A 16,373-nucleotide genomic window follows, 5' to 3' on the forward strand; every position below is an offset into this window, starting at 1 on the left:
GGGGATACCATAAGGGAGACTCAGTCTCTTATGGAGCTCACAGACAATCAAAAGTTACAAGAGCTTTGAAGGAAATAAATAGGGTGACATGATTGGTGTGATGGAGGACAGAGGAGCAAGGAAAGTACGAAGTAGATAGTATTATGAAGAGCCAGGGAAGGGCAATCTGAGGGTGTCTGTTTGAGGCAGCCACATTGACTTTTCATTTTCTCAAGCACTCCAAATGCATTTCTGCCTTTAACGTTCTGCTGCTTTTTCTTGTGCTGCCCACCTTCTCCTTTCCTCTTCTATAGCTGGTGTTTTCCCACATCTCAGCTCAAACTCAATTGTCTCCTCAAAGATACCCTCCCTAACCACCTGTCTATTGGGCTCATCACGTCTTAACATTTCGTTTAGTACCACGATCTGAAATGATCTTGTTTATGCTTCTGTTGTCTCCCATATCAGAAGTAAAGCTCCAAGAAATTGCCTTGACAATTGCTGTCTTTCAATGCTTAGAAAAGTTTCTCTATGACAAATATATGACCCATAATTAGTCATCAATAGATATTTATTAAATGAATGAATGACTGAAGGTCAAGAGTTAAAGTCTTTGGGCAATGTCTCAAGTCATGATTTGAATAAATATAAATGGAGTCTAGGAAGAACCGCCCTCTATTTGTCTGCTGTCTCTGAGAAGGAAGATGGAGTTAATACATAAGAGATTTATACTCTTACGCCGTCTTGGGCATTGGGCAACCAGAGTTCTGGTTCCAGCTCCTTTGAGAATCTACAGCTATGGACCATCTGACTGGGTAAATGGCCACAAACTTTTGGTTATAACTTAAGGGTATTCGTGGACCTCCTGAAGAGATCAAAGGACCGCAGGTTAAAAATTCCTGTAGAGATAAGAGATTCCCACAGCAACACTGGGAGGCAGGCGTTCAATGAGATAATGCACGAAGCACTTTTAAAGAACTAGGACAAGTGCCTGGGTAAGTGTGGCTTTGGAGAGAGGTGCTGTCCTAAGAATCCTTGGAAACCAAATTCTTATGCACCGAGCATCTGGGGCGGCGGTTGCTATGGACGCTTGCCTCCTCCAATCATCGCACCGCTTGCTAGGCTGTGCGGCCCCGTGGTTGCCGTGGCAACGGACCGCAACAGCTCCGGCGGCGCAGACTGAACGCGGGAGGCTTCAAGCTAGGTATGGAGCCCCTCGCCTGCGGCGGCGGCGGCGGCGGCCTCTGTGAGTTGGACGCGGGGTCTGGGCGGGGAATGGGGGTGGAATAAATGTGGGACCCCGAATGCAACAAGGTCAGAGATCCTCGCAGAGATTGTGGGGTCAAAGTGTGGGGGGCGTGGGGACTGGTCGGGGCGTCCGCTCGCTCTTCTCGTCCTCGTCCTCGCTCTGCGTCCTAGGGGTTCCCCTGACTTTCCAGATCCCTCCCCTCCTCAGCCTTCCCTGGTCCCTTCTCACTCCTGTGAAAGTTACGGGACCTCGGATTTTGTTCTTGGGATTCCCCTGCCAGACAGGTAGCCTGAAGGGCAGAAGGCCTGGGGGTGCTGCCTTGCTTCCAACTTCGAATTGGCCCCCAGGCCTTAGATAAATCATTTCCCGTCTTACCTGGGAAAATGAGGTGCCAAGCCCCCCTCCTTCAGCTCCTTCCCCAGCTCTCTTTTCAGGATGACTGTGAGGGTCAAATGTAGGATCAGTACATCCCCAGGTGTGCTTTATCTGTATGATCTCTGATCATAGCCTCAGTGGTCCTAGGAAGGGCCCGTAATGATTAACTTGCCTTTACTGTTGAGCAATCTGGGCTCAGAAAGCGTGGCTGTTTGTATGACTTTCAGCCTGTGCCGGCTGCACGGTGTCCTGATCTCTCTGTGGGCTCACCTGTTTATCTGGAGTGTCTTGCTCCCTGCCTCTATTGGGTCTTGCCCTTTTCATTTCTGAATAGTCAACCCGGATGTATTTGATTGAGAGGACTCTTTCGTATTCTCTTTCTTTACTCCTTAAAGTAACTGAGGTCCTACTTCATGGTCCAAGTACTAACCTAGGTGTTTTGCAGGAGAAAATAAATATTGTAAGACAGAATCTGTGCCTTTGGTGATCTTATGGAATGGAGTCACGATCTCACTCTGCCGTAGGCTGGATCAGCTGAGGTCAGGAGTTCGAGACCAGCCTGGCTAACATGGTGAAATCCTGTCTCTACTAAAAATACAAAAATTGGCTGGCCTGGTGGCATGCGCTTGTAATGCCTATAATCCCAGCTACTTGGGAGGCTGAGGCAGGAGAATCGCTTGAACCCGGGAGTCGGAGGTTGCAGTGAGCCAAGATAGCGCCATTGCACTCCAGCTTGGGTCACAGAGTGACACTCCATCTAAAAAACAAACAATAAATAATTAAAAGAGTGTTTAAGTCAGGTCAGTGTTGAACACAGTCAAAAATATCCTCGGAAAATTCCTTAAATCACCCAGGAGCAACCCAGTTCAGAAACTGTGCCATTAGAAAGCTTTGATTCTGAGAATACTTAAGCAAATTGCATAAATTATAATTTATAGACTCTTCCCATTTGTCAACATGAATTAGTAGAAGAATACATTTGTCAGTTTCATTTTCTTTGTTCTTTTAAATTTTGCTGTGCCTTCATTTCACACTTGAGTTTCTTCCTTCAAAATATCAAGGGGCTGTCACCATTTATGTGGTTATCTGGACATCACTCTTTGCTTGGTGGTTGGGTAAATCCTTAGAATCATTTGTGGATACCTCCGGTGTCTGGAAGGATTAACTGACTATTCCAGCACTGATGAAACTCACCAGAGTATTCAGGACCACCTCAGCTCATCTAGGCAGAGGTCCATTGTTTGTAATAGCAAAGACAATTACTCTTTAAAAGGTTATTTTTCTGCTTTTCAATTTAGCCAAGTATGAATATAGTTGAAATTTCATCATCCCCATTGATGCAACTCTTTGAGGTCTTTGCCTTGCAGACTCATCAACACTTGATTTATTGGTTGTAAAGTCTTATTTTTCTGATGGGAAAATAATGGTTATTACTTTATAATTTTACTTCCTAGATCTTCTGTGAGTTGCCTGACTTTATCTTCACCCAATTTTAAATTTGGTGATCCTTTTGGTATTGATTTGTAGGAGTACTGTACATACCCTGGATATTGGTGCTTTGTATGTTATGTTGAGATATAATTAAAATTAATGTTTTTCCTAGTATGCTCTTAGCTATTTAAGTCAGATTTATTGATATATAATTTACGTATAGTGAAATTTACCCCTTTTATGTGTACAGTTCCAGGAACTTTTATGTGTATAGTTTGGAAAATATAGAGTTCTGTACTGTATTAGTCTGTTATCATGCTGCTAATAAAGACATATCCAAGGCCGGGTAGTTTATAAAGGAAAGCGGTTTAATTGACTCACAGTTCCACATGGCTGTGGAGGCCTCACAATCATGGTGGAAGGCAAAGGAGGAGCAAAGTCACATCTTACATGGCGGCAGGCGAGAGAGTGTGTGCAGGGGAACCTCCCCTTTATAAAACCATCGGACCTTGTGAGACTTAGTCACTGTCATGAGAACAGCCCAGGAAAACCTACCCTCATGATTCAGTTACCTTCCACGGGGTCCCTTCCATGGCACAAGGGGATTAGGGAGTTACAATTCATGATGATATTTGTGTGGGGACACAGCCAAACCATAATGTATACCTACCACAATAAGTATATAGAATGATTCCATTTAGCTAAGAAAGTTCTCTTGTACCTCATTGTAGTCAATGCTTCTTCCCCACTTCAAGCCCATATCAACCAATGATCTGTTTTCTGATTCTGTGTTATCCAGAATGTCATATGAATGGAATTATAACATATATAGCACTTTTTGTCTGGCTTGTTTTATTTAGCATATTGCTTTTGAGATTTAGCCATGTTGTATGTAACAGTAGCTCATTTCTCTTCATTGCTATGTACTATTCTATTGAATGGATGTACCACAAACAAATGGACATTAGGATTGCTTCCAGTATTTGGTAATTATGAATAAGTAAAACTGTTATAGATATTCCCATACAGGTCTTTCTATGGATATATGTTATTAATTATTTTGATAAATACCTGGGAGTAGGATTGATAGGTTATATGGTAAGTATTAATTTTACAGGAAACTGCCAAATTGCAACCTTGTTAGCAGGTGATAATTTTGTTACGTTTAGCTATTCTTATAGCTGTGTGGGGGTATCTCATTCTGTTTTTAATTTGCATTTCCCAGTGATTAATGATGTTGAATAACATGCTTATTTGTTATTGTATCTTTGGTGAAGAAGTTTGGTAAAGTTGGTGAAGTTTCTGTTTGTATCTTTTGCCCATATCATTCATATATATGTACATATATGACAAAAGTCAGATATTTAATTTGCATATAATTTCTCCCAGTATGTGACACATCTTTCCTTTTTAAAACATTTTATTATGGAAATGCCAGGGGTTTGATCTAGATCTCATTGTTTACAGCACAGAAAGCCAATCATTGGGACAAAGAGTACTGCCAGGGAAGAAGGCTTTGTTTGGGTGCTGCAGCTGTGGAGATGGGAGATAGGTCTCAAATTGTCTCTCTAACTGACTAAAATTGGAAATTTAAATACCAGGGAAAGAATGTAGAAAACAAGAATTAGGGAGGGGTAAGGAAGAGGAATCTGGGGTCTCATTGTCTGGATGTGGTGATCTGGTGAGTTTCAGTTCCTTTATACTATCTAGGAGGCCTGAGGGTCAGTTTTCTAAGAAAGGAACTCAGATAAGACAAATTTAACTTTCAAGCTTAAGATCAGGAGGGCCAATTTTTGTTTCTTTAAAAAGACCATAAACATCAGTTCTATGAGGAAATTGGGCTGGTTTCAATTTTCTTCATGATGTCTTTTGAAGTCAAAAGTTTTTATGAAGTCCAATATTACTAATTTTTTATTTTATGTTTTTGTGTGATATCTAAAAACCATTGGCCTAACACAAAGTAACAGGATTTTCCTCTGTGTTTTCTTCAGAGTTTCATAGCTTTGGGTTTTACATGTAGGTCTTTGATGAATTTTGAATTAATTTTTGTGTATGACATCAGGCAAGAGTTGAGGTGTATTTGTTTTTCATAAGGGTGAATGTTCCAAAACCGTTTGTTAAAGAGACTCCTCTCTCCACTTACCTTGGCACTTTTGTCAATAATGAATTGATCCTGTATGTGTGAATACATGTTTCTGATTTATCAACAGAACAGAATATTCCAGAAAAATATGAATAGTGTTTTTTTCTGAAATGAACTGCCAGTGATTTTAACAGCATAAAATTGATTTCTTGATAACTTTACAGTGAATTTTGAAATCTGGTAGCTTGAGTTCTACTACTTTGTTCTCATTTTTCAAAATTGATTTGGCTACACTGGTTCCTTTACCTTTCCATACAGATTTTAGAATTAAAGATTGATATTGACAAAAAAAATCTGCAGGCATTTTGATTAGATTTCATTGGAGTATAGATTGATTTGGGGAGAACTGGCATCTTAGCAATATTGAATCTTCCAATTTGTGAACACAGTGTATCTCCTTTGATTTAGGTCCTCTTTCATTTTTCTCAATGATGTTTTAAAATTTTTAACATGCAACTTTTGCACATGTTTTGTTCTGTATTTCATGTTTTTTGATACTATTGTATATGATACTGTTTTAAAATTTTCAGTTTGCAATTGTTCATTCCTTGTTTCATACCCAATCAAATGTTAAACCTTATTCAAATGTCTTAAGGGGAAGAACTGTGTTGTGTTTGTTGCAAGCCCCTTCTCCTTCTTTCTAAACTTCAATTTCTAAGCACCAAGAGACTATAGCATGTTTCACCCCATCACACCTGTGGCCAGAATCACCCCCAAAAATGACAGCAGAAGATTTCCTATGAGGGAATGCCCCAAACTGTCCAGAGATGGGGCCAGTTGGGATTCCAAAGAAAGAAGGAAACACTAAATGCCAGAATGGTCAATTCAAAGCATTTATTAGGGAAACATATAGAGTGCTGCAGCAGTCCTCAAAATGGACAGCAAGAGAAAACAGGCGTTCTACCTAGGTATGACTGCAGTGAGGAGGTCAGGGTATGGAGTTTATATGAGAGTGTAAGGAATTTGGCTCAGGGCCAGGGCTAGTTTCTTTTTCAGTGTTGTAGGCAGCAACCTAGGTATCTTTATCAGTTCCTAGGAATATTCAAGTCCCAGGTTTGGGTTCAACTCTGCTACAAAACACCTGCAACTGGCTGGATCACAGAGCAGTCAGGACACAGAAAGAAAGTAGGGTGCAACGGAGGACCCTATACTCTTTCTCATTCAACTTGAGAGCTCTCATGCTGTTCCACTTCTCAGCAAATCACCCATAGGGGAATCAGGCTCTGGCTTTTTAGATTCCTGTTCGTCTTGCCAGATTTTACAAGCATGAAATATTCTGTTGGTGCCTCCTCTTACCTTAAGAATCCTCTGCCTGAGCCAAGCTGGATTGTCTCCTTGTGCCTAGAATTAGTAAATGTCCCCAGAGAAAAACATGACCAGTAACCTCAACTCTTTGATGACCATTTTCCTTCTGAAATTTTAGTTTTTCTAGTCTATTTTTAAAAGAAAAACCTTAGCCAAATTAAGTTTAACTGAGTTTAATTTAATTAAAGAATGATTCATGAATAATTTCAGAGCAAAGAAAAATTTGCAAATTGGACAGCCTCTTTTTAAATTATAATTTTATGTTTCAATCATTTTTGGCATAGAGGTGGTTTTTGGTTACATGGATGAGTTCTTTAGTGGTGAATTCTGAGATTGTAGTGGACCTGTCATCTGAGCAGTATACACTATACCCGATAAGTAGTCTTTTTTACCTTATCCTACTCCCGACCTTCCCACCTGAGCCCCTAAAGTTCATTACTCTGTATGTCTTTGCATCTCACAGCTTAGCTCCCACTTATAAGGGAGAAAATATAGTATCTGGTTTTTCATTCCTGAGTTACTTCACTTAGAATAATGGCCTCCAGCTGCATCCAAGTTGCTGTAAAAGACATTATTTTGTCCCTCCTTATGGCTGAGTAGTATTCCATGATATATACATTTTACATTTTCTTTATCCACTTGTTGGTCGATGGGCACTTAGGTTTGTTCCATATCTTTGCAATTGCAAATTGTGTTGCTATAAACATGCACGTGAATGTGTCTTTTTCATTAATGACTTATTTTCCTTTGGGTAAATACCGAATAATAGGATTGCTGAATCAAATGGTAGATCTACTTTTAGTTCTTTAAGGAATCTCCCTACTGTTTTTCATAGTGGTTGTATGAATTTACATCCCCACTAACATCTATTGTTTTTTTGACTTTTTAATTATGGCCATTCTTGCAGGAGTAAGGTGGTATCTCGTTGTGGTTTTAATTTGCATTTCCTTGATGACTAGTGATGAGCATTTTTTTTATGTTTGTTGGCTTGTAGTATATTTTCTTTTGACAAATGTCTATTCATGTTTTTAGCCCACTTTCTGAAGGGATTATTTGTTTTTTTCTTGCTGATTTGTTTGAGTTCCTCATAGATTCTGGATGCTAGTCCTTTATTTGATGCATAGCTTGCAAATATTTTCTCCCACTCTGTGGATTATCTGTTTACCCTGCTTACTATTTCTTTTGCTTTGCAGTAGCTTTTTAGTTTAATTAGGACCCATTTATTTGTTTTATTTTTATCGCATTTGCCTTTAGGGTCTTAGTTCTGAATTTCTGCCTAAACCAATGTCCAGAAGAGTTTTTCCAATGTTATCTTCTAGGATTTTTATGGTTTCATGTCTTAGATTTAAGTTTTTGATCCATTGGGAGCTGATATGTTTTAATAAAGTATGAGACGAGGCTCCAGTTTCATTCTTCCCTGTTTTCCCAGCACCATTTATTGAATAGGGTGTCCTCTCTCCAATTTAAGTTTTTATGTGCTTTGTCAAAATTAGTTGGCTGTAATTATTTGGCTTTATTTTTGGGTTCTCTATTCTGTTCTATTGGTCTCTGTGCCCATTTTTATACTGGTACCATGCTGTTTTGGTAACTGTAGCCTCGTAGTGTAATTTGAAGCCTTGTAATGTGATGCCTCTAGATTTGTTCTTTTTGCTTAGTATTGCTCTGGCTATGTGGGCTCTTTTTTGGTTCCATGTGAATTTTAGAATTGTTTGTTGTAGTTCTGTGAAGAATGATGATGGTATTTTGACGGGAATTGCTTTGGGTAGTATGGTCATTTTCACAATATTGATTCTTCCCATCCATGAGCATAGGATGTGTTTCCATTTGTTTATGTCATCTGTTATTTATTTTAGCAGCGTTTTGTAGTTTTCCTTGTAGAGGTCTTTCCCCCTACTTGGTTAAGTATATTCATAGGTATTTTATTTTATTTTATTTTTTTGCAGCTGTTGTAAAAGATTGAGCTCTTGAGTTGATTCTCAGCATGGTCATTTTTGGTGTACAGCAGTGCTACTGATTTGTGTATGTTAGTTTTGTAACCTCAGACTTTACTGAGTTTGTTCCTCAGATCTGGGAGCCTTTTAGATGAGTCTTTAGGATTTTCTAGGTATATAATCATATCACTGGTGAACAGTGACAGGTTGACTTCTTTTCCAATTTGGATGCCCTTTATTTCTTTCTCTTGCTGGTTGCTCTGGATAGGACTTCCAGTATTATGTCAAATAGAAGTGGTGAAAGTGGGCATCCTTTTCTTGTTCCAGTTCTCACAGGGAAGACTTTCAACATTTTGCCATTCAGTATGATGTTGGCTGTGGGTTTGTCATATATGGAGTTTATTACTTTGAGGTAAGTCCCTTCTATGCTTATTTTGTTGAGGGTTTTTACCATAAGGGATGCTGGATTTTTTTCAAATGCTTTTTCTGCATCTATTGAGATAATCTGTGCTTTTTGTTTTTAATTCTGTTTGTGTGACTTATCACATTTATTGACTTGCAAATCTTAAGCCATCTCTGCATTCCTGGGATGAAACCCACTTGATCATGATGTATTATCTTTTTTGTGTGCTATGGGCAGTCTCTTGAGCCAGAGTAGGCTCAGGAAGACTCCAGTGCGGCCATGTGGTAGAAGATGATTTGTGATTAGAGAAAAGAAAATGATGTACAGAAAATGGAAGTAGGTACATAGCCAGATTAGTTACAGCTCAGTGCTTGTCTTATTTGAACACAGTTTGAAAAGTTGGCTACCTTTGATTGGCCAAAACTCAGTGATTGGCACAAGAATAGGCTATGGTCTGTTTAAAGCTTCATTTAGGTTATAGTTCACAATGTACAGAGAAACCTTAGTCCAAACTTAAAATATGTAAGGAGGCAGCTTTAGGCTAAACTTGATTTAACACTATATTTCTTCTATATCTCTTTAATGTATTAAAATACATGATTTTGGTAATTTTTCTATTTTATTTTCTAGTTGTTGAAGTAGATGCAAGGGCCCTCTGCTGTGAAATATATTCGTCTTAGAATTATACATTCTATTCATTAAGTTTTAATTTTAATTATTTTAGTCTTCACTTCTTGAGTTTCTTTTCCTACAGGATGTTTTTGCTGGTTCTTGTTTAGGGAGCTTTTCCTGCTCTCTTAGTGTGCTTGTTTATTTTACCAAGAGCTGCTTATCTTCCTTGAAAAGTTATTTATGGGAAGTGTTTGGTGACTAAGATGAAGGATGATCTCAGAGAGGTCTTCAGGGAAGGAGGATCATCAGAGACGGTTTGCATTTGCCTCTCTTGGGTACCTCAGGGAACTACCTGTCCAGGCTCATTTTAAAGTAAAAATCATACCTTGAGGCTTTCTGAGTGAGTTCACAGGTGAAATAAATTTGGCTGCACATCTCTAAGAGAGTTGGCTGTGATTCTAACCTTTCAGGTTTTTTTTTCTTTATATGTCTCTCTCTGTTAGGTGCCAAAGAATCTTCCCTTGCATTCAGCTGGGGATGGTGGGATAGAAAGGGTTTATTTTTGGTCCAGACATTGAAAGTGTAGTCCTTTGGAGTGGAATCTCCCCTCTTTGATGGAACCTGGATGTTGACCTTTCCTGGAAGCTCTACAAAGCAGCCACAAGCAGAGCTCAAGGTGTCCTTGTCTAGAGGATGATCTCCTACCAAATTTGCTTCAGTGCTCCACTTACCTTTCTTGGTTCCTGTTTTCAGTTTGATGTTGACTAGGTAATTCCTTACAGTCTTGTTAGCTTTTTGATGCTTTTGAGAAGATTAAAAAATATTTTAACCAGCATTTTCAGTTGTTTTCAGCCTTAGAGTTGAGTTGGTTCAAATAAACCAGCATATCCTATATTAGAAAATAATGTATTACTTTGTAATCTTATTTTTTAGTGCAGTCATTTACATACTCCTTATAAAAAATTTAATACCTTAGAAATGTAAACACGAAAGGCTTCTCATTACTACACTCTCTCTCCTAGTCTGGTTCCCCAAAGGCAACTATTCTTAATAATTTTTGTATTGAATTATTTATTGAGCACATCAGAGTAAATCTTATGTGAAATCTGGATGTATTCGCTGAATACATGTGTGACAAAGATGGAAAAATTCAGGTTTAGCAAATGCCAACTGAAGAATGTATATATGCAGACTGGGGACTTAAATATTTTCTTTTTATGTAAAGTGAGTATTCTATATTAGATCTAAAGATATGGCAATGAGTGCATGTCTGAAAACCTCTTAGAAAATGATACTTGTAAGGTGGTATTTTATTTTATGTCTTGTATACAAGGCAAAATTAGAGTTATTTGGGTGAAGGAATACTTCTGGCTTGTGTGTGAGAATGATTCGTGCAATCACAGTGTAGAAGGAAGTTATTACCTCTTAGTAGTTACATAGTTTCACAGGCTTCAAGGATAGTTTTGAGACTTTTTTTTTTCGCTTTAGCAGCAAAAACATTTAGAATATGAAAACGCTTAAGTTTGAAAGGAAACTCCCATAGCCTGTTAGTATCGAAACCGTGTTTTAATTGGTACACATTCGGGATCTGTGTAACAGAGATTCTTGACCTTGGATGTGTGGGCCGTCAGATTTTCTATTTATATTAATCTTTTGGGGGATAGTGTTCATAGCCATCATCAGATTCCCGGTAGGACTTGGACCACAAAGATTAAAGATCACTGGTTTGGGATGGGCACGTTTCAGAACGCAATGGACCGAAATACACTCAACCATAGTTATCATCATTAAAAGTAAAATGGCAACTCATTCCTGAGGGCAGCCTTTTCCTATCAAATAATTTCTTCCAAGATCTGTTTCCTCATTAACAGTGCAGAAGCACTTAGCATTTGGCTGCTCTTCATACAAAATGTCTTTTGCGAGGGATAGGGACTTGAAATAAGGCAAAAATAATTGTAGGATCATTGCTGGAAGCGTTTCAGGTTGGGCAGAGAAGGAAAAGTGAGGAAAATTGACATATCATAAAATGCTGCTAATGCAATTTAATTTGAAAAACTGTGCAGTCTTTTGATTTACTTGGATTTAAAATGTTTTCATTCTCTAATTTTTAAAAGGATCATATTTATCCCGTGAGGTGGTAGGGAGGAAAAGTAGACTTCTAAAAATTGTTCTGTGCTTGATAGAAAGGCTTGTTAGAAAGTATTGGTTCAAATACACTAGCCTATCCTATATTAGATCTTATATTCTTAAAGTAGTGATCTGCATCTTAATATGAGTACCAAAAAGTCAACTTGACTGTAAAGAAAAATTAGTGTGAAATGACTAGAAAAAAGAGTCTCTTGTAATTTCACTGGCAGTTCATAAATCCCCCCTATATTTTATTTTAAAATGGCATCTTCTTGTTTTTAATAAGCTATCTAAAATGTCCAGAATGTAAGGTTGCTCTAATAACTTTATGATCTGACTGTATCTGTGTCTGTTTTTATTTCTTTAAACTGCTATTATAAGCCTAACTTAAACAACTTTGCCTAATTCTATGTTCTGCACAACTATGGTGTTGATGCTCATTTTTATTATAAACAATCCACCCAAGTTTGCAGCAGTGGCTTTGAAAAATCCCTAATTAAAATAAATTTCAAGGGTAAGCTATTTTATTGATGTCTGAAAACAATTACCAGTACTCCTGGCTTTTAATATAATAACAGTGTGGGAAGCATATTTCAAAACCAGGAAAGCAGAAATTTGTGTTGATGAAAGCCAAAAATTAGTCTTGCAATGCTTTGGAATATGCCTGGTGATTAATTATAGATGATGTGTATCTTATGAAACCTCAAAGATTTTGGTGGGGGATGGAAACAAAGGGGTCTTATGCATTTCATTTCTGATATAATCCCTTCACTCCTAGAGAGAATTACAATTTAATAAAAAGCAATAACAGGAGGATGTAATGTAAGAATACTAATTAATAACTTTAGCTCTACCAGACTGAGATTCTGTAAAAAATGGTAGGTTGTCAGTTGCCAGATCATGAAATATTGCAGGGAGGGAAAAGGCAACATACTCTTTCACAATATGGCTTGTTATGTTAAAACTGTTAGTGGTAGGAAATTTTGTACTTGTTAATCATTTGTGCTTCTACATCGCTGTTTGTAATTACAATTAAACAGATGGTTCTGAAAAAGATAGTGTGTTCTTAGCAATTAAAACCGTGGCAAACAGCTTTTCCTCCTCCCCAGTACACAATTACACTGAATAGAATCACATAACCCAGTGAGTTCTCAGAAGAAAGGTTCTGTGTGGATTCCAGTAGATTAGTATTCTGTTCCCCAGCCCTGTCATCTTGACCTCTTGCTCATCTGAAAGCTTTGCAGCTGACTGAGGACTTCCCAAACATGGATTTTATGCAGTAGTTATCCCTTCTCTGTTTTCTCCCCATATCCTATTCTTACCACGTTGGGATTAATAGAACATGTTTTAGAATGAAGCTTTGGAACAGTCAACAGCCAATGGGTATGTTGAATCTAACACAGCTGGCTAAATGCTAGGAGCTTAGCTAGTGCATGAAATTCCTCAAGGGCACAAGAAAATTAGTATTTTTTTTCTTATTCAGAAAACTAATGTTGAGATGTTTATGAAAAAAACAACATTTCAGGGTTTAATCAAAACAGAATAGAATTTACTTTCGTTTTAGGGAAACCAAAGTCTCACCATATTGACTGATCCCCTTATCCCTGTTACAACAAATTCAGGAGATTTTTCATTAAGGATTCAGCATCCCAAGAAATATTTCACCAGTTGATATGTGGTTTTGTGGCCAGTGGTCTCTCCCTTGAACCAGACCTCAGCAGCGTGAATGGCTCTTCCCCAAAGCAGGGTGTTAGAGCTGGCTGTGATCTGTTCACAGATGAAACCTTGGAAATGTGTTTTGTTTGCCATGAGCATAAATAGTCCCAAGTATACTTTCAATGATTTTAGGTACAGGCTTTTGTGCCCACAAGTAAGCAGTTATTTGCTGCTGCAATTAACCATCTGCACCTTATTATGAGGGTGCAGCTGGCTAATTATGCTCGGCTCCATAGGGCAGGTTCAACTTCTCATCTGCATAGGAACTGTATTTGCAGCAAAAGGACACTGACCTTTAAAAATGAGTCCTTAAATTTAACCAGTTCATTTTGAGGTCACCACTCATGGGTTTTTATTTCGTTTGGTTCAGAAGTGAAAGTCTTATATGGGTAGCGTATTTCTACTTGAGCAAAATAATACAGGACTGTAGGACAGACATTATCATGAATCAGGGACAAATGAGATCTCTACTTAGTTCAGATGACTTTGGCTCCTCATTGTGGAGAATGGTTCATCAACATAAATGTACCTGTATGTATGAACTTGTCTGAATGACAACTTGGGGCATCAATGAGACTTAAAATGGGGGTACATTTGTGCATAAGTCAATGCAAAATCACTTTCGGCAATAGTTGTACATTGTTCTTATGATCTGTTGGATGGATTATCTGAGAGAAGAATAGCAGAATACTGGTTTTAATTGCATTTCCCAGGTTTTTGATGAGTTTGGGCATGTTTTATGTATTTATTGGCCATTTAGATATTCTCTAGTAAAGAGCCCATTCTTTTGCCTTTTTTTCCCTATTGGATTGTCTGTTTTTTAAAAAAATATATTGTTTTGTAGGAGTTCTTTAAATATTTTGGTACAGGAGTTTTGTTGGTTATATGTCATAAGTACCTTTTCCCATTTTGAGACTTGTCTTTTCTTTTTTCATATGGTGTCTCAAACTCCTGGGCTTAAGTGATCCTCCTGCCTCAGCCTCCCAAACTACTAGGATCACAGACATGAGCCACCGCACCTGGCTAGTTTTCTGTTTGTTTGTTTGTTTGTTTAATGACATTAAGATTGGTTGCAGGATTTACATGTTGTCAGCCATCTTGACTGATTATAATGTTCCCCATCAAGATATCACTCCAAAGTTTTAGCATAAGGGCTTAAATCCTTTCAGTAGGAGTGGCAGTGTGATGCTTTTCAAATAGTACTATCATTTGTTGCACATTCATTCATCAGCTAGAATTTTTCTGTAAAGAACTTTTTCTCATTTACTATTTTGCTACCATAAATTACATTTTATACAAGAAAGGCCTGAATTCTTGGCTCTTCCTCTCTTTCTCCCTTCCTTCTTCCCTCTTTCCTTCCTTCCTTCCTTCTCCAGAATAATGAATTGGTGCTCTAGTGACATCTAAAGATGACTAATTAGGTTTATCCTGTCTTTGGCCAATGGGAGAACCCTGAAAGTTGGACTGTATCCCATTTGATTGATGGATGGATGGATGGATGGATGGATGGATGGATGGATTGCATAGTCTGTGATAGTTTCCTTGCTTTTAGGCATGACCAGGTGTTTCAGGCTCATCTGGTCTATTTCCTGCCCCAGACTTGGCTTTGTAATAAATGTTGATATCTGATAGAGCAGGTCTCTCCATTATCTTATCCTGGATCTCTGCCAAGGAGACAGAGCCTGAGTCTAGGACTTGAGGGTTGGTAGTTTATTTTTGCTAAGTGATTGCGAGGGAGGAGTGAGGGACTGAAAGAGTGAGGCAGGGAAGGAAATAAAAGCAGTTTAAAGCTGTTCTGTTAAATTGGCTATCACTGTGGACAACTGAGGTTTTGTCCCACTGGGACCCTCTGAAGAGCCTTATAGGATGTACCTCAAAATCGTCCGCCCAAATAATAGAAGAATGTAGCTTTTATGCACTAACTTCTGTCTGTCTCCCACTGCTCAAGGAATACATCCTTCACACTTCCAGGCTGCATACGTGTGAGCACTAGGAGGTTCCTATCAGATAAACCAAGGACAGAAAAAGTGAAATACTGCAGTGCAGCTGAGGGGGTGCTTCCAGCTTACACTGTGGGATGATATTGGTGGGCCTAGAGGATGTGAGGCTGGGTACAAAAATCCTCCAATAATTTAATTTGTTCTTCTTTAATATAATCTTCATTATTCCTTGCCCTTTTAATTCTCATAAAAATCTTAGAGTCAGCATGCCAAGTCCCATCAAAAATTCAGTGTTTTTGAGGACTAAATTTTTTCAAGATTTGATTCATTTCCAGTTCAGTCTGGAAAAAAGATATCTTTACAATAGTCAATTTTCTTTTTTCTTTTTTTTTTTTTTTTTGAGACGGAGTTTCGCTCTTGTTATCCAGGCTGGAGTGCAATGGCGCGATCTCGGCTCACCGCAACCTCCGCCTCCTGGGTTCAGGCAATTCTCCTGCCTCAGCCTCCTGAGTAGCTGGGATTACAGGCACACGCCACCATGCCCAGCTGAATTTTTGTATTTTTAGTAGAGACGGGGTTTCACCATGTTGACCAGGATGGTCTCGATCTCTTGACCTCGTGATCCACCTGCCTCTGCCTCCCAAAGTGCTGGGATTACAGGCTTGAGCCACCGTGCCCGGCTACAATAGTCAATTTTCTAACCCATTAGTGTGGTATATCTCTTTATTACTTAAGTCATCTTTAATCTTTCTTAATAATGTATTATCATTGCATCTGCAGTATAGCCCTAGGAATTTGAACTTTTTATGGTATTGTAATTAACAGGTTGATTTTTTAACTTATCTTGAGCATATAGAAATGCAATTTTTGGATATATTTATTTTGTATTTGGCAACATTGCTAAATGTATTGATTCTAATAATTTGTTAGCTTTCGGAATTTCTAAAAAAGTTATATATTCATATTACCTGCTAACAATTTGAGTTTTGTTTTGTCCTGCTCAGTTTTTTATTTTTTTCTTTTTTGTCTTCCAGCTTTAGTTAGAACCTTAAATTTCTGTTGATAGGAATGGTGATGATGGGTATCAATAGATAAGGATCTTGTTCTTGATATCAAGGGAAAATTTTCAATGTTTACTGATTAAGCATTGTCTCTGCTGTAG

At 38.3% G+C, this 16,373-nt stretch overlaps 1 protein-coding gene across 1 annotated transcript in view; it reads left to right on the top strand.

Annotated features, from left to right (window-relative positions):
- Positions 1-972: 972 nt before the first annotated feature.
- Positions 973-16,373, top strand: part of HYDIN (HYDIN axonemal central pair apparatus protein) — a 432,426-nt gene continuing 417,025 nt past the window's right edge. Inside the window, exon 1 of the mRNA XM_032284417.1 lies at positions 973-1,225. Coding sequence (XP_032140308.1) covers positions 1,186-1,225 — 40 coding nt within the window. The 5' untranslated portion in view covers positions 973-1,185. The remainder of the gene's footprint in view (positions 1,226-16,373) is intronic.

This window comes from Sapajus apella, unplaced genomic scaffold (genome assembly GCF_009761245.1).
Source record: "Sapajus apella isolate SASKATOON/1434 unplaced genomic scaffold, GSC_monkey_1.0 scaffold15, whole genome shotgun sequence".
NCBI classification, from domain to species: Eukaryota; Metazoa; Chordata; class Mammalia; order Primates; family Cebidae; genus Sapajus; species Sapajus apella.